The sequence below is a fragment of the Mixophyes fleayi genome, chromosome 4, assembly GCF_038048845.1.
Source record: "Mixophyes fleayi isolate aMixFle1 chromosome 4, aMixFle1.hap1, whole genome shotgun sequence".
Classification (NCBI taxonomy): Eukaryota; Metazoa; Chordata; class Amphibia; order Anura; family Limnodynastidae; genus Mixophyes; species Mixophyes fleayi.
The window spans coordinates 145,725,317-145,748,861 of record NC_134405.1 but is presented as its reverse complement, the minus strand read 5'-3'; the positions used below and the strand labels follow the sequence as shown (position 1 = coordinate 145,748,861).

Below are 23,545 nucleotides of genomic sequence, written 5' to 3'. Positions count from 1 at the left end.
AAGGTCACTCATGGTGGATTGTTTATGTCATATAAGATCCAAGATCAGGACATTCCAACAGCATCCCAGCACATTGAATGTTCTTGCTTAGTATTCTACAATATCTGCTTTCAGCAATCACAAACATATTCTACTGATTTGCTACGAAATATATGGAAATTTAGCCGATATCCCACAGTCAGTAGGAGGAGGTGGAAGTCGGTGATATAAAACAAGTCCAATGGAATGTAGCTACAATGAAATGCTTGTTATTCAAATTGATAACAAGCACTCACTCTGATAAATAAAATTAAAAATGTATACTGTATCATATTGTGTCAAGTCATAACATAGACTGCCATGAATATTTAATTTTTTTTTATCTTCATTTCTCCTGGAGAACATGGAAGCAGGGACACAGAACTGTTTGTAATGAAATTATCACTGTGAATGTGAGGCAATGTATGAGGATGATAAATAGAATAATACAAACAAGTACTTATTACAAGTCAGCATATAAAATGATGGATTGCTGGGATGTATAAAATATTATAATGAAAAAGGAAGTTTTCAGGGATGAAAGATTATGCTTATTGGTTCCAGTTTCAGAATTAACTATTTTATTCGTTTCTTTTCCAAGAGTTTCAGCCAGAGGAACAAAATTAGGAAACTAACCAACATTTTTCTCTTTACTTCTCTACCTCCACCTGTGTTAGATATATTTAAAGATGTTTATTGAAACGTGTCTTGTTTATAGAATTAAGGTTACTATTAAAATGGCTCCAACTGCCCTGTTTCCTCTTATACAAACCAGCTGTTGACATGAATGGAGCAGTAGGGAGCTCCACGGTGCTCATGGTATATGGGCAGGTAGTTAGACTTATAAATTCCTATTAGGCCTCTGGTTGTCATGGAAACCAAAGAATACAAGCAATACACGAAAACATAACAAAGGTTTGATAAAAGATATTGAATTATGTATTGGCTCCTTGGCTAAAGAATACATACACAAAGGCTAGCATCCCATGCATTTTTTATGTGAAAGTGAAAAGTGTCCATGGGAGCCTGTTAAGCTAGTGTTGACAAACTTTATATCTGACTAATTTGGGTTTTGTTTATTTGGACAGCTGGCGATTTTACTTTATAGACTTGGCATTACGAATTGGTACATTGTAAGTTAAGATTATCTGTTGTTCAGTGCTTATAAATATATACGGTATATAAACATTTTGTAAAACAGTATTACATCATACAGAGGTTACTTGGTATACTATTGTGATGGGATAATATTCACTGACATTACTAGAAGAGTCAATCGCTGTGACTTCAAGTCCTGCCATTACCATTACATGAAAAAAATTGTGAAAATGCTTTAGAAAATCCAACTTTTCCTTGGGGCAAGTACAGTAGATTATGTGTTGCTCAGCAAACCAGTAATAAGTGGCGATGTATTTTTGCTCACTGTAGATCTTATTCTCCACTAGGACACAAATTCCATTGCCATTTAATTTATACAGTTCAATCACAAAAGCGAAGAAAACAATAATACACTTATATTATTAGAGTTAAAGTAGCAAAATGGGACAGTGCTTTTTTTAGACAGCAACTTTTCGCATGATATAAGGAGCATTTTTATTAAAGGAGCTTTATTGCTGATTTTGATGATAGGATCATTTTTGGGAGGATCCCTATCTTCAATAAGACTCCTTCTTCCTGACTTTTATGTGTACATTCTTGCTATAATGTAGTGAAGATCTAATGTCTTCTTAAGTGTTGATTGGCGCCTGTCAGTTTATCCATTATTTTTGTGAAGTTATTTACTTTTAAGGTACGGGTGTGTCCTTATTGATTTAGCTACAAGCTGCCTTTCTGAGCGCCTGTTTGACTGAAGTGACATTTTATTTGTTTGTAGCAACTTTTCGCAATTGATCTCTCCCAATAGAAGCAGGTGTTTCAGGACCAAAAAATCTGAAGTTATAGAATTGCCTCCATCGGAGAGCACAAACATATCAAGCAGTATTTACCATACAAACTAAGCGCACACTTAGGGAAGCTCTGTTATGCATGAAATTGTTTTATATTATTTTATGTACTGTTTTTCTTTTTCTTTGTTTTATCTTCTTTCTACTTTACCACCCACATATTTCTCCAGCTCAGGCAATAGAGGAGAAAAAGATGAACAACGGGCAGGATCACAGAACACGCGGAATACATAATTACTAATTTAGGGTGTATTTACTCATAACTCCTAGGGCAATGTAAACTTTAAATATGACTCTCGATACACATACATATATGTCAATATTACAATGCACTTTGACAGATGCAACCATTGAATTTCCCATAAAATATAATAAGTATTTGTATCCATATATGGTTAAAGTAGTACTTACGAGTTATGAACACTGCAGTTGTAGAAAACAAAATTTGTACTGGCAAACGTCATTCCAGTTTCTTTGGACTTAAGTTGGAGTTGGACAATGTGATGGTCACCTAGAAATCAAACACAACAACAAAATTACCATCAGTCAATTTATACAAATCCAGTGTCAGTATGCTGCATTGTACTATATTAACATCACAGCATCAATAGCATGAGCACAATTACATTGTATTACCATCAAAGTAACTGAAATTGGGTGTGTGAAGAATTCAAAATACACATGGCAGTCCCTACTGTTTACATACACTGTATTTCTAAAAATGAAAGATACACTTTACAGCATTTTGTTCTATGTACAGCTAAATGCTTCAGAGTTAGGTAAACCTTAGTACCCTTAATGCTACATATTTATATTTCCTGAAATGCTCTGCGAACCCATAATGGAGGTTGCCTAATTAATATACAAACAGACCTTGATTGCCATCAGAAGCCTTCAATCTATCTACTCTATTTATTGTATTGTATTTGTTACTCACTTATAATGGTCTGAACCAGGAGAATATGTAAAAGTTTATAGGCTCTGGTGCAAAATCATCCACTTAGAACTGCAATGAATTAAGCTACCTCCCCATCTCATATGTATCACTTTCTTATCTTTTTTAAAATCCCAAGAAAAACTTGTACTATTATAAGACATTGACCATGCAATGACTGAGAACCTGCTGTCACCAGCTTACACTACTACAAGAAGCAGAAACTCAGTCAGCTACAACATGGGCTGTTGTTATAATACAATACATAGTTTAAATAATATATAATAATATAATATATAGTATATAATACATAGTATAAATCCGACTTCAATTGGTTAAGTACCTACACTAAAAAAAACCATTGGAGCGAAAAGGATGTATGTACAGTTCAGTTAATTTAGTGAGGTGTGAGTCTTTTCTGTACATTATGTGCTATGAAGAGGTTTTGTCTCTTGAAATAAAGTATTATGTAACTGTATATGTGCTGACCCATGGTTGGTGTGGTTTCTTTTGTGCACGTGGATACCCATAGAAATGACAGGACTACATGTAACTGTGATCACTGTCACCTCTGTTCCTACACCACTACCTTGTATCTAATACACCAATGCAGCATTAAATTCTGGCACCATTTTTCTCCCACTACAAACAGTAGCAATACTAACCTTAATTTCATCACTAATTATAAAATGCAGCTATTTTTAAAACTCATTTAGGGGGATACTGCATTTCCAGGACATTGCTCTGATTGAAGAGTTTCAACATTTTACACATTCAGCATGATCGTTAAAGCCAATGCAAATTCACAGCAGCTGAAGGTTCCATATTTTTAGAGTAATTATTGCTTTGGGGAAGAGTCTGAAACTATTTATATACACAACAGCTCAATGCTAGACTTTACTAGAAAGCATCTTACATACTGTCAACCTGAGTATCTTATACCATCACAAAAAGATAAATTACTTTACTGTACTATAGCTTGTGAGATGTTTACTATCAACTATGACCTATCAATTAATTTTATATAGCATGCATTTTTTTTTTTTTTCATTTTAGTTCTTTAGTTGTTATAAAATATTCACCTAAAATATTAATGACTGACTGATAAGCTTATGTAGTAACACAATATATTGCTAGTTTGCAAATTTAAGTTTAAATGTTCATTTGAAGAGAGTTTATGTACTTGATGAAGTATTGGCATAAAGGCCTACATAGAAATCACTATGAAACAGTGAAGGATTTAGTATATAGTAATGACTTGACCCATGTTGTCAGATTATTTTAAATTGACTTAATTGTTCTGAAAAACTTTAGCTTATAGGGGACTCCCATGATAAAGATTCTTGTTTCAATCCGCCTCCACCCAACTGACACTTCCTGAAGAACATTAGATGGCCAACTCCAACCCTCCACCATTCCCAATGTGTTGGACTCCAGGTATCGATAACGAGAGAAATTCAACTTGGGTACATTCACTCACCAGTCTGATACTGTGGCTATATGGTAGGTTTACTACATTATATAAGGGGAACTAAGGTCATAAATTACATAGCCAGAGCATCCATTATGTAACCTAGGCTTCCCCCTAGGGCCCAGTGGGCAATGAGGGGCCCAGACTACCATAACCCATTTTGGATGGTGGAAGGGGCCCAAACAAATCTGTTGCCTTGGGCCCCATGGGTTCTTAAGCTGGCTCTAGGAATAATACATATTTCTGAGTCACTGATACCTATGCTTGGATTGTAGCACATACTTTGATTACCACTCATTGTTCCAGTTAAATTGATCTTCTAGTTTATTTGCTCGCTGAACATTATAAGTAGGTTCTACTTAGGAAGAGTTAAACAACAAAGACAATATGATATGATTTACTTAGCATATTCCTCAGATTGTCTACAAATAGCGCATGTATGCTTTGGACATCAAGGAGCCAGGGATTATATGGCAACATTCTATTTTATTTCAGGTAAAGTTAACTGGTTTCTTATGCTCATTATGACATTTATTTATTTATTTGTGATGGGAAAGAGAAGCCATTAAATCTTACAAACTAAATATGGGATCTAAACTTTGTACTTTTGGGAACACTTAGATATGCTTGTTATTCACATAAAAATGCATAAATAACACCTATCTAGTTTAGTAATAAATGTTTTGATTGGAAACAAAAAGTACATAGAAGTAACCATATGTTTTGCATTGTAATTGTTGTCTCTTTGTCCAATGTTTACATTAAATGGTCAGGGTAATGGGAACTGTAAGTAGTAAAAACAGCTATATAATAACACTGCACAAGACATATATAATAAGTAGCAATAAAAGACTGCAGACAGATCACTTTGCCATTCTCATAACATGTCTCTGAGGCTGTGCAAGTCGTGAAGATAATGGTAATGGATGTATTATTATAATACTACCACTTTTACAGAGATACCAAATTCACAACTCAGAACGTTACCTTATACATTATTTAAACAGCATAGGCAAGTCAGTGCCCATAAACCGGGGCAAGAGTAATGACAATTTAGAGCTAAGTTGGCAAGTTAAATGAATAAAGAAAGTGTATATATATCAACCACATGGTGTGTTCTTCAGTTTTGCTTCCAATTTATTCCGCACACATATTCCTCTCTATCCTTTGCTTTGTGAGCAACAGCTTCTCTTACCACAGGGAACTGAAACTCTGTACTTGCCAACTTTCTATCATTATCAGACACTGACCCTGCACTTGGTGTCTCCTCCCGGGAGGCTTTGCTGGATTCTTTAGAAAGACATCTTAACAAAACACTAAGGGCAGCCAAGTGTGAGACCTTCCTATGATGAATAGTCCAGGCACAGTGTGACTTTAGATAAATTAGCTACTGCACCTAGAATATATCTCATGTTCCAATAAGAGACATTAAAGGAGAACTACATGCACAAACTATTTTAACGTCAATCCCCCCCCCCCCTCATAAACGCACGCACACACACACATACACACACACACACACACACACACACACACACACACACACACACACACACACCAATCAACTAGTAGAACCAGAAGTGCTTCAAAAGAGAAAAAGAGACCTCTGCAGGTCAGGGGCCTGATTCATTAAGGATCTTAAATTAAGAAGTTTCTTATTTCAGTCTCCTGGACAAAACCATGTTATAATGCAAGGGGTGCAAACTAGTGTTCTGTTTTGCACATAAGTTAAATACTGACTGTGTTTTCATGCAGCACACAAACACTTGATAGCTTATTTGTACACTGAAATTTAAAGTTGATATTTGTGGGCTACATGAAAAAAAAAGTAAGTATTTAACTTATGTGCAAATCAGAAAACTAATTTGCACCCCTGGAGATGTTGCCTATAGCAACCAATCAGATTCTAGCTGTCATTTGGTAGAATGTACTAAATAAATGACAGCTAGAATCTGATTGTTTGCTATAGGCAACATCTCCACTTTTTCAATCCCACAGTTTAGTAAATATACCCCCTGGTTTGATATGTAAAAAACGGTTTATTTCTTACTAGTATTAAATTTACCACTGCATAATATATTCAAGTGAAACATTATAATTTTCAAAAGATAAAATACACAGCATCTGATTTTCGTATTTTTTTTTTTAATCCAGGTGTTAGCAGCCAACTGACTGACAACTTTTACTTTACAATGTGCTATCCTGGTCCTTGCTCTCTCTACTTTGCCTTTCTTTCTGGTTGCAACAAGTGCCTGACTATTAATTATGCCTATCTGCTGCTCTTTGCTAGCCAATTCATAGTAAGTGACAACTTTAAATTTCAGTATACTAATAAGCCATCAAGTATTTATGTGCTACATGAAAAAAAAGCCAGTATTTAGGTGCAAAATAATAAAGTAAAAACTTAAGTAAGAAAACTTACTCACTTTCTTGCTTAACTTTCCTTAATGAATTAGGCCCAATATTATACCTCCATACTCCCTGGGACACCAGAAATGGGACAGGAGGCATGTCCATGTTGCAATGAGGGGCATGCCTAGCACTTCTGAAGCATTACCCTGCCCCTTGCCCCCTCCCCTTCCCCACTAACACCCATTCATTCACCTACAACTTTGGCATGCAACACCCGTTCACCACTTCCTGCTATGCAAAGCAGCAGTGAACAGGAAATATCTCTCAGCTTTCTCATCAGTGGGACAAAGCTGATTGGGACAATGGGACAGAGCCCTCAAATCAGTACTGTCTAACTCAAGACAGTTGGGAGGTATACAATATCTACAAACATTTCCTCTAGGGCCTGGCTAATTTATTGTGGCCTATCTAGCATTTATATGTTCCCGCCAGGGCCGGATTTACCGCTAGGCAACCTAGGCACCTGCCTAGGGCCTAGCGGCTCTCGGGGGGCACAGCTGGGGGGGACAGGAGTAATTTTTAAAAAAAATGAAAAAAAATATATATATTTCGGCCCCTCCCCCGACTCGCGGCACCCCCCGCGGGGGGGGGTGCCGCGAGTCAGGGGAGGGGGGGTGCCGCAAATCGGGGGAGGAGGGGTCGGGTGCCGCGAATCGAGTCCCGGCAGCCTCTTCTCCTCTCAGTGTCTCAGTGATAGAGAGAGGAGGAGAGGCTGCCGGGACCCGACGAGCGATCACGTGACTCTTTCTTTTCTTTTTTTTTTTTTTTACATCTGGACTGACGGAGGAGGAGCAGCGCACAATAGAAAGGTAAGTAAAACAAGGGACATAAGTGGTGATGGTGAAGGGGCACAGAAGTGGTGATGGTGAAGGGCACAGAGATGGTGATTGGCACAGAAGTGGTGATGGTGAAGGGCACAGAAGTGGTGATGGTGAAGGGCACAGAGATGGTGATTGGCACAGAAGTGGTGATGGTGATTGGCACAGAAGTGGTGATGGGCACAGAGGTGGTGATGGTGAAGGGCACAGAGGTGGTGATGGTGAAGGGGCACAGAATTGGTGATGGTGATTGGCACAGAGGTGGTGATGGTGATTGGCACAGAGGTGGTGATGGTGAGGGGCACAGAGGTGGTGATGGTGAAGGGCACAGAGGTGGTGATGGTGAAGAGGCACAGAGGTGGTGATGGGCACAGAGGTGGTGATGGTGAAGGGCACAGAGGTGGTGATGGTGAAGAGGCACAGAGGTGGTGATGGTGATTGGCACAGAAGTGGTGATGGTGAAGGGCACAGAGGTGGTGATGGTGATTGGCACAGAAGTGGTGATGGTAAAGGGCACAGAGGTGGTAATGGGCACAAAGGTGGTGATGGTGATTGGCACATTGGTGGTGATGGTGATTGGCACAGAGGTGGTGATGGTGAAGGGCACAGAGGTGGTGATGGTGATGAGGCACAGAGGTGGTGATGGGCACAGAGGTGGTGATGGTGAAGGGCACAGAGGTGGTGATGGTGAAGAGGCACAGAGGTGGTGATGGTGATTGGCACAGAAGTGGTGATGGTGAAGGGCACAGAGGTGGTGATGGTGAAGAGGCACAGAGGTGGTGATGGTGATTGGCACAGAAGTGGTGATGGTGAAGGGCACAGAGGTGGTAATGGGCACAAAGGTGGTGATGGTGATTGGCACATTGGTGGTGATGGTGATTGGCACAGAGGTGGGGATGGTGATGGGCACAGAGGTGATGGGGAAAGGGCACATGTGATATTGTGAAGGGGAAAAAGTGACAATGAAGGGGCACAGTGTGATGATAGAGGGACAAAAGTGACAAGAGCACATACTTGGATTTATGCGTATTAATTTTAGAAACAACTTAAGTAAGTATTTCTGCCCTGACTTCAATATTTATTAAGTTGTTTTGACCCAACTACTTAAAAGAACGGGACTGCTTGGTAATTATTTAGGGGTGCCTTTTTCTGCAGCAGGGTGGCCTTGCTCTTTTCACATGTTAGGTACGCCCCCAAAGATGCAAGCCACGCCCTCACCTCCTTTGGCGGCACATGCTTTCATATCTACTTAACTATAGGGGTATATGGTAGGCATGCGGCGGCACATGCTTTCACTTCTACGTAACTATAGGGGTATATGGTAGGCTGCAAAAATATAGTGCTATGGATTGTTTCAGGGAGGGGGCCCAAAAACAGTATCCTGCCTAGGGCCCTATGAGGTCTAAATCCGGCTCTGGTTCCCGCCTGTTGCCTATAGTCTTCTTTTAGGGCGGGCCAAACTGTCTCATCTCTAGAGGGATTTAATTAATGTACTATGTTCTAGATTCCTGCCTATTTCTTGTTTGTCTGATTTCCTCTGAATGTCCTGTTCGTTAGTTTATCTGTATCTCTGTTTCTGTTGTACTGATTTATTCGCAAATCTTTTCTTGATTGACTTATTTCTGCTATGTCCTTCTCCCTTGTCTAGGGCCTATCTTACCTGCTTCTATACTGCCTTCTACACATTAGGTGCTTGTCTCTGTATTTGGAATCCAACCCCTCCTACACCATTAGTGCTTAGTGCAGATTACCAGACATTGCTTCTCTGCCTCCTTGAACCTCATTATCTCATCTACACTTAACGTTTTGATTGCAGTTTGTTAGTCTTGTGTAAAAGCTTACGTAGCGATGTAGGTTGGAAAGTTGGATAAATCTAACCTCTCCAACCACCCAAAAGCAGCTTACCCTGCCTCTGTAAGACTGTGGCACCATATTTTACAGTCGGGAAAATTAATTTTAAAAAGACAAAAAATGTTTATCTTCACCATAATTTCAAGCATTTCTTTAAATATATTCCTAAAACATATTATTTAATGATTCCATACACACACTCTTTATCTGCAGAGAATATGTAGAGTTAATTAATGACAATAATTTTATAATGCAGCCCATGATTAAATGCAAGCTTTTCACCTAGCTGACCTCACACCTCAATTATTTTTTTTCTCTTCCAAATGATTCATTAATCAATCACTGCAAATTGACCTTGACAATTAATCTATCTAGAAGAAGTTTACTGTGTAAATGTACCTGTCAAACTAGTGTGTTGCTGTCCATCTGCCATTTGTTGTTTTGACAACCTTGTTAAGAGCTTCTCATTTAACGGCTCAGATGACTGACTACAAATATTATTATTTGACACACAAGTGACGGCAGGGATTGTAGATGTACTATGTTGTACATTAAGGTACCCTGGTAAACAATGGAGAAATATTGTTTATATTTATTAGCCATGTTTATTAAAGGCAAAATTTGTTTTATTTTATGTAAATATCAATTGATGCATGTTGTTTGTGGTTTTGTTTTGCTTTTTTCAACTGGGATAGAGGGTCCCTGGGCAATGTAATCATTTCGGGAAGTAACATTTGTGTAAGGACAACCCTAAATCATAAAATATACCAGTATGACATGGGTCTGCAATGTCCCAATTGTCAAATTAAGAACCACCACACTTCAACAGTAAGCAAATAACAGATAATGTCTTATTCGATGAGATAGGAAGTAAATAGAATGGTTTTATTCCAGATGTGATAACATCCAAAGTTGAGTACTGTAGTATTTGATGATAGTCCAAAACATATAAGACAAAAACTAAATACCAATCCTTTAAACATCCTTTCAAACATCAAGAAAGTGTAAAAGAATAAATAAAGACACCCTTTAACATTAATATGTATCAACTGCTATAGGTTACTGAGTTGAATACTATGCAGGAAATAGCTGGAGTGATCATTCATAACTGAATAAGTCTAACATGTTCTCTTTTACTCCTCTACACTCCTCCCTGAGCCGCGAGCAGAAATCCATGTTGAAATTACGGTAGTAACAGTCATTGTGCACACAAGAACCGCACAGGGAATTGAATTCCCCCCACAGAGTAAGTGACAGTTGGACAGAAATGTGTGTGTTAGTAGATTATTAGATAGTCTCATCTTTTTGACCTGAAACAGATGTGAGAGGTCTTAATTTACTAACAGACCTTTGGAAACTTAGATTGACGCTGAACAATGTATTTTACCTTCATGGTTCATACCACAACATTTAAATTCTTGGGTTAAGTGGTCTCTTAAACAGTCGTTCAATAAATACTTAGCAAATAGTCAAAAAAAACATAACAGTGTCTGAAAAATGCAGGTCCAGATTTGCATCACTGAAGACTGTCAGCATAAATTTAGGGCACCCTAATCTCTACCCCATCCACTAGCCACACCTATATAGTGCATTCTGTAGCTTCACTATTCCTGTAACTCAGCAGAATATCATGTTATAACTCTACACAAAACATTATGTGCTTAGTATCTATTGTAAATGAGTAATCCATAAGAGGTCATGAAATGCTGCTCAACTAAATGTAAATGGGGCAATTAAAAACATGAGATTGTGGGATCAGTCAAAGGATATTATGTTTATATGAAGGTTTGTGTTGAGAGAAACGCTGTAATAGGCGTGTTCTTTTCATGTAAGAAGGGGATTTCAGCCATGCTGGGTGTATATATATATATATATATATATATATATATATATATATGACATGTCACTCCAGATTTTCATGCTTCCAGCTGTTTCAGGAACAAAATCAAATCTCGCTCCTTGAGGTACATGATGTTGTTCACAATAAACATTGCAGACTGGTCACAAATTATTCCAAATTAATGGATTTCTCAAGTATTTGGGGGCAGAGGATGAGGTAATGGGTAGCCTAAATGCTTCACTTTAGGGGCTAATGCCTTTGAAGCACCACTTTCTAAATTATCTTGATTGACTGTATGCCCTTACTGGTTGTTCTAAAGCCGTGAGACTAGTTAAAGCAATACATGCTTTTTCATATCTCTAACAGCAATTTAAGTCATACTGGACCACTAACTATCAATATGGAAATATGTTGTAGTGTAATATTTTATTTAAGCATATTCATTTGACCTTGCAACATATTCCTCTAATATTATAATACATACATTTAATTTTATGTAAAATTACCACCTAGATACTAATCACCCATGAACTGTATCTTTATCTATCCTTGATATTAAATAAAATAACTTGAAACACCTATGCGTCGAAGTGTTACAGAATGTGTTCCTCTTGTATATTTGTATTTACCTGCTTCCCACAGTAAGCTTAGGACATCGCGGAGCTATATGGTAACAGCTTCGTCAAACCAACCATCTTTCCCAGAAAAGGAGAGCAAGGAATGAGCTGTTTATGGTTGTATCTAACATATTATCAAATATTGTATAAAATATGAAGATTGTTTCACAATCTCTGCTTATTAAAAGTTGTAATCAGGTACGTCCCCAACACTGATACTTTGATAAGATGAGATACAAACAAAAATAATAAATACAATAAAAGGATTTGGACAGTTTTCTAATATTACCATATTACAAAATACATATTTTACAAACTGCCTACCTCAAGGTGAATTCAAGCTAAAACTGCAACATAAGTTTTGGGTAGAATCCTATCCAATCCTAAGTGCCGGTCCCCCAACGTCTGCCATGGTCAGGGAGCGGTCAGGGAAGGCTGTCCTCCCTCCGGCTAGCAGTATGTTGTAGATGAAAAAGCAGCAGCATATATGATACATGCTGCCTAGGCAGGAATGAGGAGAGTCCTCCGATATCTACCACGGTACAGAGTGGAGGGTTCCGTTAAAGGATCTGCTTTAAAACTTATTCCACCTTGCCTCCTTCATTTATCAGATATATTTTTTACTTTTTAGCATTTTCGGATGAAATATACATTAATGAGCAAAATTTAAGAACCAGTTTTTTTTATCAGTCAGAATAGATGGTATTATAAGTAGTAAAATACAAGGTATCATGTTATTTCAATGCATTAATTACTTAACCATCAATACTGTTAATTTGATAAGACTGTGAATACACATGAAAAGTTTTATCACAAGCAATAATTAAGTTCTCACCCGCAGGGTGTCTGGAAAACAAGAAGTAATGTGTGTGATGTGTTACCATATAGGTAATTGTTTTAATAAATAAAATAATGTAGTGTGTAGAAGTGTAAATGAAATGGTTTAAAATGAATTAGTATTGATAATTGTATGTATGTATATATATAGCTATATATATATTGTAAGAAGTAGATGTGTTGAGATATAGTTTTTATGCTTAAATGTATCCAGTAGGGAATTAAATATTAAAGTTTTCAAATGTAGTTAAGTAGACTAGCTTGTATATGTGTGTATAGAGAGATATAATTGTTAGGCCTAGTCATTGTGTATCCTGAAGCAAATTGTCCTTGCATACAGAGTAGAGTTTGAAATCAGGCCATATAAAACTAAGCTGTACAAAAGATTAGGTAGAAACATTGAACAACTGTGTGAATAGAACAAGTTTGTCACTGTATTCCCAAACAGCTGCCATGTACACATCAATAGTCAGTCCCAAAAGATAATTAGGGATGAGCAGACATCCTACATTTAGGGCACCCTTCTGATCAGCTGGAGCTGTAACTGCTTCAAGAACAATTTGATGAACATAGAGGCCAAATGATATGGAACTGATATAGTCATCTCATGTTTATTCCTCTTTGTCACATCGGGTCAAATAATTGTAAGGACAGCTGGACAATCATTAATGAAACTTAGAAACTTTTTATGACACCCCTCTTCCTTCCCTTGGGCAGGGTTGGTTCATGACACTGGGAAAAAAATAGCTCAGTGAGATTGTATCCTGGGAAAGGAAGGCTATAGGAACACATGGTGGGTAAATCATACTCCATGTTTGGAGTGGGGTGAAGTTTGAATATAAATATGAGAGGACAGGACATTGTTAGAGGAAGTTCAGTTCAGAAAAATGCAAGTGAAGGGCAGGAGGAGAAGAGAGTCAGTTGGAGTTAAGACAAGAAAGGATCCTCTTCAGACACCAACAGGTAGCTATACTTCTATTTTCTTACAAGGGTACAATATGCATATTAATTATTAAGTGTTTGTCATATAGTCTTGTGTTTTGTGTTTTGATATGTAGTAAGATAAGGAAGCATATATATTTAGAAAACATATTACCATTGTGTTTCTTATCTTGTGACTTGTATAACCATAAATAAATATTAGGAAAGTAGAGCTGAGTTCTCATGTCGAATTATTATTATTTTTGGAATCATTAAAAAAAAATAATATATATATATATATATATATATATATATATATATATATATATATATATATATATCTACTATATAAATGCCTAGTGGCGTGTGTGGAAAAAAAAAACCAAGCTGCAGCGCCACCTGCTGGGCAGAGTTCTACACTGACCTATATATTTCTTGAAGGAGAAGTGACAGTTGGGAGTGGTTGGTGGTTGCCGGGGGTGACAGTGGGGAGTTTTTAACACCTTAAGTAGCTTGATGAAGGATGTGGCGATGAAGATGAAGGATGAGGTGATGGAGAAAAATTATGAGGTGGTGACATGTGGACAAAACCACGTTAAAAAAGGGAGCTTGCGTCGGGAAGTAACGCTCTTCCCCTGAGGAGGCCTGGGCTAGGCCCAAATGCATGACAAGAATCTTTTTAACACCTTAAGTAGCTTGATTTGACTAGAACGCATGAGTATCATGCACGGGTTAACTTGTATATGTATATTTATATTTATATATATATATATATATATATATATATATATCAAAATTGCATACAAATATATTTATGTCAAGCTGCAAAGGTTTGGACAATTAAATTCTGCATAGTCATTGAGCTAAAATTATATATCTGTGTAGATTGTATGTTTATTATTGCATAGATATATTTCTTGGACTGTAGTGAAATAGTTCCCCTTTTAAAAACATATGAGCCATTCATATGCACGTACGTGATAAATGTGTTTATATAATATAGGATTGGACTAGAAGTAATTTAGGCCATTTAGTTTTTTGAGCCAACCAATTGCAAGTCTGATATAATATATTTGCAGACACATAGGTGTGACATATAAGATATATCTATAGAGATATATATTAATACTTATATGTTAAATAGATATTATAAATATGTATATATCAATAAGTAAAGATTCCGGTTCACAGATGTATGGTCAGGTGACAAGCAAACATAAAACACATACTGTATTGAATAATAATAATAATAATAATAATAATAATAAATAATACTGTAGTAACAGATTTTAAGTGTGTAATAAGTTGCAGGACCTTGTGTGTATGTATCTGCCCTGGTTTTGCTACAGATATGCACCACTTACACTTAATACCCTTTAGTACATAGCTACATTTAGGGAAGTGCAAATAACTACTGTCCTGTGTCTATATTTCATGCTGACTGTGGTGGGCTCAACTGTGCATATATAGCATATAGGGAACACACTAGAACTTCAGTGTAACCTATTTTATTTCAAATGAGCATTATTCAATGATGTAGTTTATAGGGAAGATAACAAAGTATTGACTTGGTGCATTTTGATTCTAACCTCAATTAAGTGCAACTGTACCTTCTAGGCCAAGGACCTTTCAAGCCATTTTCTGTTCTCTGTTTTTTCTCACAGCATAAAAACAACATTTTTTGTTACTTTACTGTTAATGACTTAAACTTAATTTTTCCCTTTTTTTCATATTTTAAATAAACTTTGCTGTTCTATTATATTTTATAAGTCTATTGCAATGAATGCCTTTTAGATACTAGCTTCAGAAGAAAAATCAATGCCACATTTTCCTAAATCAGGTCTCTTCACTGTCATGTCATACAGATAATGTTGCTTAGTTCACATTACCTTTCACATTAGTCATTGTAGTCAATCTAAGCATCCTATAAATATTCAATTCAAGTGCGGAGGTGGATTACACTTCTATGGCCAGGAACATTTGCATGGTGTTGCACTGAATCAGTTTTGCTTATAATTTCTCTTTAATTTTTACCCAAGCAACTTTTACAGAATTGTGTTATAGGACAATGTTTTAGAAAAAGAAATGCATTGCACAAACAGAATTCAATATTGAAAAGAATTTGGAAGGATGTGAACAAAAACCAGTTCTGGCCCCATTGCTGCCCAGGTCATCTGTCATTGATGATAGGGAGATTGGTGATCAACCTTCTCATATTCACTACGAAATGTCAATCTGTGATATTGCATAGACAGAAATGTTATTTCTAAGCATACTTTTGCATTAAAGAAAAGCTCCATGTTTTATTTCATTTTAGGGTATCCTCACACAAGTGACAAAAGCTTGAGAGTCTGGGACCCCTGTAGTTCAAACTATGACTCCTCCTGGCTGACAAATCAAGCACTTAATGCAAGTATTTGATGACACTGACTGGACTTCATTCAGCCCACCGCACTGGGAGATGTATTCATCTAAATTAACCAGGGTGTCGAGCACCCAGACATGGGAACGCCATGGTTATCACTCTGGAGAAGAGGTAAGGGGGAATCCCCAAAATAAAGACAAGTTAGATGAAATTCTTTTTTTTTTCAATGTTTGGTCTTACCATTTTCCGTGATTATTCGTGGCACTTCCTTTTCAGCTGGAGAAACGCATCGGATCTGGTTACCAACCACAAGGCCATCCATTTCTGAAAGGTCTTCAAAGGTACAGTTGACACCAGCAGACAGTTCCGGTACATTGTAAGCTTCTAACACCAGCTGTAATACCAAAAATATAAACTAATGAACACCACAGCTTCAGCAATATGGTTAAAAACTATCTTGCCGATATGATTAAAAACTAATTAAATAAACAAACTTTGGACGAACATGTTGTTTCTACATTGTTTACCAAATATATAGATATGCCAAAACTGTATTTTGGGGGTTTATTTAACAAAATATATGTGTACAACTGTAGAGTAAGCAAGTATATAAATTAATGATGATGATGAAAATGATGAAGCAACCCTAACTGCCATGCAATTTAGAAAACGGAAGCCTTGTATCTCAGTTTTCCAAAGTCATTCCCCTATTTTTGACCCAAAATCTTTAATCCAGTGACGAATTTCTTAGAGCTCTGTTTCCAGTTAAATACTAATTATCAGTGGGAATAGATTCTTAAAACTGTTTCACCTTGGTTGCTACCCAAAACCATGTACAGGGTGAATTTCTTGCTTGAACAAACTGCAGGCCATGTGCAGGTCCTGGCTTTCTATTTCAGCATGATGGGAGCACTAGGTAAAGCACACTTGTGTATTTAATACCATTTTTCGCACCCTTTTCCTTTTTGATGTAAGTGATCAACCTGCTTGTTTAATGAATGTTTTTCCCCTGAAATTAATATTTTTGCTATATGCAGGCAAACAACAGTGCAGCTACTGCCTCCATGTAGTAAGTTACTGAAAACAAACCCTTTACAGATTGGTACAGTGTGATATGCCTCTTCTGCACCTCAGTATATAATCAGCTTCTCAGTTGTTACCAGACTCACTGTAGGCAATGTGTTAATCAGCATAAAGTCATGTCAGCCCCTTTCGTTAATGTGGCCTTTTCTGATTCTTTTGGTGTATAGAGTCCCCAGGAGTCTTGTTGCTTATGATACACTCATTTCAATGCATCTGGTGGCCACTACCTTGCCATGTTCAAAGTCACATAAATCTTTTATTTCAATTGAGAACGTTGAAAACTTGGCACTCACCGCTCAAAATAAACTCACAGCACTTAACTCCTTTGTCTTGGCCATTTACCATCTAAACTGCACACAGATGATCCGTTGGTGCCTGCCTACCTGCCTTAATTAACACTGTCTGCAACATATCATGCCACCAGTGATTGAGCAGTCAATTACACAAGATGTACTTAATAGAGTGGCAAATCAGGGTAGAAAATTGTCATAATTTAATTACTGTAACATGAATGAGCCAATGACATTTGTTCTCTTTATGCGACTTTGTAGAAAAAAAAGTTATTCAAAATGTTTCTTGAAATACATTGTAAGTATGTGCACAATGAGCCAAACAATGTCTGTGCATCTTAAAAAAGCACAGATTGCTTTAGAAAAGGATAAAAAAAAGATGCATAAAACAAGAAGGGTAGTTTAAAAGAAGCACAATTAAAATATCTTGACAATGTTTCTGTTTAACTACAGAAATTGTTCAATATCGCTCAATATTGAATGTGATTTTTTTTTCCTGCAGAATACAACGAGCACAATAATATTATTTGCAAAAGCCGATGCTTCACGCAATGTAGATACAATTGGGCCGCTCAGACCAAGAAAAGATGAGACGCTCAAAGAAATTGACGATTTCAAGGATGAGCACATTATGCTGAAATACTATTGTTATTCTTCGCCGCTCTGAGCAGAAGATCCATTCAAAATAGATCTTGTAAATCTTTAAAATAATTCTGCTGCAAATAATTACCCCAGAAGACTGCAATCAAGTGCATCTTTGCAAAAGAAAATCAATTACTCTTTTTAAAACTGTAGATTGGTGAAAAACACAATTGCTAAAGGCAGAAAGGTCGGTTATTATTAAGTGGTGCTATTATCTATAGTTGAATGGACTTTTGTGGAGTTTTCTGGCATTACAAGATATCCGGTGTAAAGTGTAAAACTTACAAAACAAAGACTAAACAAGAATCTTGGGTGATTTCAGATTGGTTAATGTATTTGGTCAGTAAACGTCACCTATAGTTAAACCTAGTCATACATGGTTACACAGTATGGACAAGCCTATCTAAAATGCACTATTGCTGTTTCACATTTCTGTGCAATGATTTTTTTTTTTATTTGTAGGAAATGGGTGGGGGGAAAAGAGGAATATAGGTCTATGTATTAACACATAACCATTAATCACACATACAAGAACAAAGTGAACTTATATTTTAACCAGGTTTCTTATGTATTTTGTAGCCAAGCTCTGTTGGTTAGTTTCACTGGAAACATGTGGCTATAGGTTCTGGGGCAGAGTATGATTGCTCACGTTGATGGCATGGGACTGAATAATGTGGCACAGCACTGAATTTTATGGCAAATGGTTGTAAGGTGGCATTGAGGCTATATATGAGGCTGTCATTCTGACACATGGGGCTAAATGTATCAAGGTGAGAGTTTTCCGGCAGGTTTGAAAAACCAATCAGATTCTAGCTATCATTTATTTAGTACATTCTACAAAATGATAGCTAGAATCTGATTGGTTGCTATAGGCAACATCTCCACTTTTCAAACCCGCCGGAAAACTCTCACCTTGATACATTTAGCCCATGATGTGGTTGAGGATGTATGTGTTGGATATGGGGTCCTGCTTATCAAGTAAAGCTGTTTTGGATAGTATTAACCTCTTTGTCCTATTGTGTATAATGTTCTTATCTTTATGCTATAACATGATGCAAAGCACAGTGCGCTCAGTACTTCATTTTCACCATACCATAAGTATCAAGATTTTCTTTTTTTTTGTCATATCCTTAAAACCCATGTGTATTTTTTTATGGTGGCGTGTGATGTTCAGAATGATTTAGCAATGTGTGAGATCCAGACAAGGTTAACTAAAAAGGGTAAGCACATTTGAGTCTATTACAATACGGCAGGACTTCATAATTTTATAGGAAATAGAAAGGTGTATCCAAAAGTATGAGTACGGGTTAATAAAACGTCAGCTCTAACCTCTAACAGCAGGGGAAAATAGACCACTTTAACAGTCTGTAAGAGCCCCATGTCTCAAATGCAAGTGCTTTTCAGCCTGTCCAGTGGTAATGAATTGATGTGGTGTATATGCAATGTGATAGGTGATCCCCCCTCTGATTTCAATGACTTGTGAATGGTTTTAACCCCATGAGGTTTACCTCAATTTCGAGTCTCAACTGCGACCTTAATACACAGGATAATAGATCTCTCTTCCTATAGATTCAATTTAGAAGCAATTGTTTGGCTATTACACAAATCTTTCTGCAAAGTGCACTTATTATACCTGAAAATGCCCTATCCAACTAGTAAATCCCCTATCTGTCAGCAGATATTTATCCACAGCAATAACCTGGGCTGAATTTAATAATTGGTGTTAAAATATATTAAAAGTCAAATATTTAATTCAGCCCAGGCTATTGGAATTGGAGAAGAGCGGGTATAGCAGGAGCAGAATATTTTTAAGCTATTACAATGATTCAGGTTGGCAGGTATGTATCAATTCTGTATGACTTGATCACACAGCTTATATTACAGATTTCCAACACTAACAGAAAAAGTACAAGAATGCAGGCTACATATCTATACATGATGAGGGTCCTTACCAGCACATTGTACTGAGAGACAGATATGTTGTTAGGGTGGACGGTCAGTCTGACACACTGCTTCATCTCTGATGCAAATCTTCTAGCTTCATGAGATCGTTCACATCTCTCTTTTCTTGTACATCTGAAAGACAGAGAAAAAAATACACCTTTTATCTAAAGTAAAGTAAAAACACACCATAAATCAGCTGAACAGCACATTGTACACCGTGCAGCAGTCTAAATCAGGCTTAGCAACCTGTGGCTGACCACTTGCACTCTTTTACATAGGTGTCATTTCAAACACCACCTGGTCAGTGTAAGGCTGGCCCAGGTCATAGGCAAACCGAGAGGGGTTTCCTAGTGCCTGGAAACCCCCCTCCAAGCCTGGGACACTGTATAATTGAGGTGGCTGGACCTTGCCCCCGCTTCACACGGCTCTGCTTGAAAAGGGAGAGCTGTGTGCACCTAACAGTAGTGCACGCAGCATTGCCCATGTATATTATGGGGATAGGGAGAGTTGGACAGCAGCCAAGCACTGTATAAAATTATAGCCTCGCCCCCATGCATGCTGGTCTGTTTAATGTAATTATGCTGCTTTTTTATACCTTATATCATTGTAAATCAGGACAGTGCGGATGTGCCAACGGAAACGTAGAAAGGCCACCCTATCCCTGGGGCACTGCAAATGTTAAATTGAAGCATGCCGCTTCCCCCATGGATATATTTTCAGCTTTTGAAGCAGTGATCAGCCATTAACCCCCTTGACTGTCAAGATGACAAAGCAGTTCCCTATATTGGAACACTTGGGAGTTATGCTTATTCCTGTCATTAAGCAAAATGGCATTTCTATTATGGAACAGTGATAGGCAAATTGATACATGTTGGGGGCTGCATGGTGCGCCCCCCCTAACCTTCAAAAGGGCTGAACATTACCCTTAATCTCAGTAATAAGTTAAAACAACACACTTACTCAAAGAAAGACATACCTATCAGTAATAAAATATCAGCTGGAATCTTGGACAAATGTTACAATGATTAGACAAATGTTAAATGATTACAATATTGTGACAATAAAGCAGGATGGAGATGGGGCAGCAGGTGAAGGATCAGCAGGCTACCTGTTGCCCATCATTGTTATAGAATATATAAAGAAACTCATTTATTTCTTTTCTATTACAGTCAACGGTGAAACAAACCATTTTGACACCCAAAGCTGCATTAGATAAATAGTATATTTCACATTTCTTGTAGAAACCAATAAAATCAAATTATAGCTTGTTATATACATAAGATATCACCAGCTGCGACAATGAACTAACATCGTAGTTAGGTGAAGATTTGCATTACAACATAGCAAGTGATTGGACACTTAGAGCTAGATTTACTAAACTACGGGTTTGAAGAAGTGGAGATGTTGCCTATAGCAGCCAAACAGATTCTAGCTCTCATTTTGTAGAATGCACTAAACAAATTGTAGCTAGAATCTGATTGTTTGCTATAGGCAACATCTCCACTTTTTCAAACCCACCGTTTAGTAAATATATACCTTAATTTCATTCTCTAATAACTTACTACTGTCTAGCTCATTGCTAATAGGTTGCTATTGTTTTGAAATGTACAGCAGAATGCAATTAGTCATTAGATAACCCTTAATGGCAATAAGAAAAATTATTCCTTAAAACTTGCTACCATCTAAATCCTGCTGCACAAGACAACCCTCTCTGTCTGCCTCATCATAGGGCCGTCCATGATTGTATTGCTTATTCATGGGGGTGATGTTGTGTACGGAGGTCACCCAGAGTACTGTAACAGAGAAAGGTCTCATGTGTTACATGCTTACTTTGTGAAACCTATATCAATCCACCAAGTAGTAATTAATGTATGGCACTGCACTAGACAGCTCATCAGTGAATTTTTCCACTATATTCTAGATTTAGAAAAACGTGCCTCTGACTATATTTTATAAATATGCAACATTTACTAATGGTAATTCTCAGAGGCAATGCATCCACTGCACTGGGTTAAGTGCATAAAACTCTTGCAAACTGAGGCAGATGCCGATAGGGCAGCAGGGGAGCTATTAGCTGTGAAAACAAAACCGCTCTCATCAGATCTTTCAAAGAGAAGAGGGAGCTTGGCACAGCATAGACACCCACTGAAATTCTACCAATCAGATATGATTTAATTAGCAGAAAGTCAGAGGAATGCATTATTGCTATATGCCTCCTCAAATGTAGAACTCATTAGGAATCCCTGGTCAATTAATCTATGCTAATGGAAATGTTTATTTTATTTTATTTATTTATTTTAAAATATTGCTAGAAGAAATAGAGATGAATGTTTCATTCTGTGCAACAATGAGACGTCTTCTTATATCAAGGGATTTCTATATAACAGCAACTTGCATGGCAATTTTAAAGAACAAAAAGTAATAAAAACATCTGCTTTTCTACCACTTATAATAAGAGACAAAAAGCAGCTAGAAATGAATGTGCTACATGTAATATAGACACAAATTTTTTGAAGACAATAATGCTGCATACAGGTGGCTAGTTGATGTACATTGCATGCACTCAGCATACAAAGGACCCTACGTCAGTATTATGCACCTAAATATTCAACTAGGGATATTATTATTCTCCTTTAAGAAGAAAATTAAATATAAACATAAACTTTCTCATGAAATATTTCAGACATATCTAGGAATTACTATGGCCCACACTAAAATTTTCATAGGGGAAGCCAGTCAACGGCTGATTTCTAACTGTACCACAATCGTTACATGAGAATTCTATAATTCTATATAACCCAAGCATCTCAAAAGGTCAAAGTAAAAATGAAAAAGGGATAATTGGATCATGAAACCTGGGCTTTGATGATCATCTGAATAACACCACTGACACATTTTCCCTTCTTCTTGCGCCATAGTTTCTCTTCTTTTCAAATGCACACAGTTTTCTTTTATTTTTGTTCCTTGACCATATTTTTGTTTCTGCTTTTGTCTCTTCACTTATAGTATAGTTCAGCATTTCACCTCCTCCACGTCTGTCCTGTCTTATATGCTTCATTGTCATGTCTGGTTCCCAGTGTATCACGTATGCTTTTTCATCCCATGCATGCTTTATATCATGTACACACCCATCTTTATTTGTCTGCACCCATATTTTTCCTTGTCATATAAGTTTCTACCTTGTCATAATCCTTCCATGTCAAGTCTGTGGCCCTCATCACCATGACGTCTTTATCCCAACGAGTGCTCCCTGCTCATATTTAGGGCAGCGCCATAACAGAGTGATAGTTTGATACTTCCATGATTCCTTATTCCTGGAGAATACATATATAGTGTGACATTATACCCTACCTTAGTGTGAGAGTTCATGAGAGGAAATTGTTCAATACACTGTTCAGTGTTACTGTAAGCTTCTGGAACCATTTATTTTATGTATCTTTGTAACTGGTCAACCTCCATTTTGACCTGCCTGCAACCTGAGAAAGGGTGGATGAGACCTGATTGGAGAAAACCAGCTGTACTGATGTACTCCTCTTCTTACACTAGTTACAGTACATGG

General features: G+C 37.2%; 1 protein-coding gene across 2 annotated transcripts in view; it reads right to left on the bottom strand.

The window, feature by feature from the left end:
• PLXNA4 (plexin A4) overlaps positions 1 to 23,545 on the bottom strand; it is a 591,306-nt gene that overhangs the window by 145,442 nt on the left and 422,319 nt on the right. For both annotated transcript variants that reach the window (XM_075208549.1, XM_075208550.1), the window contains exons 6-8: positions 19,995 to 20,118; positions 16,268 to 16,421; positions 2,373 to 2,472 (exon numbers count right to left, since the gene is read on the bottom strand). In XM_075208549.1, coding sequence (XP_075064650.1) covers positions 2,373 to 2,472; positions 16,268 to 16,421; positions 19,995 to 20,118 — 378 coding nt within the window. The remainder of the gene's footprint in view (positions 1 to 2,372; positions 2,473 to 16,267; positions 16,422 to 19,994; positions 20,119 to 23,545) is intronic.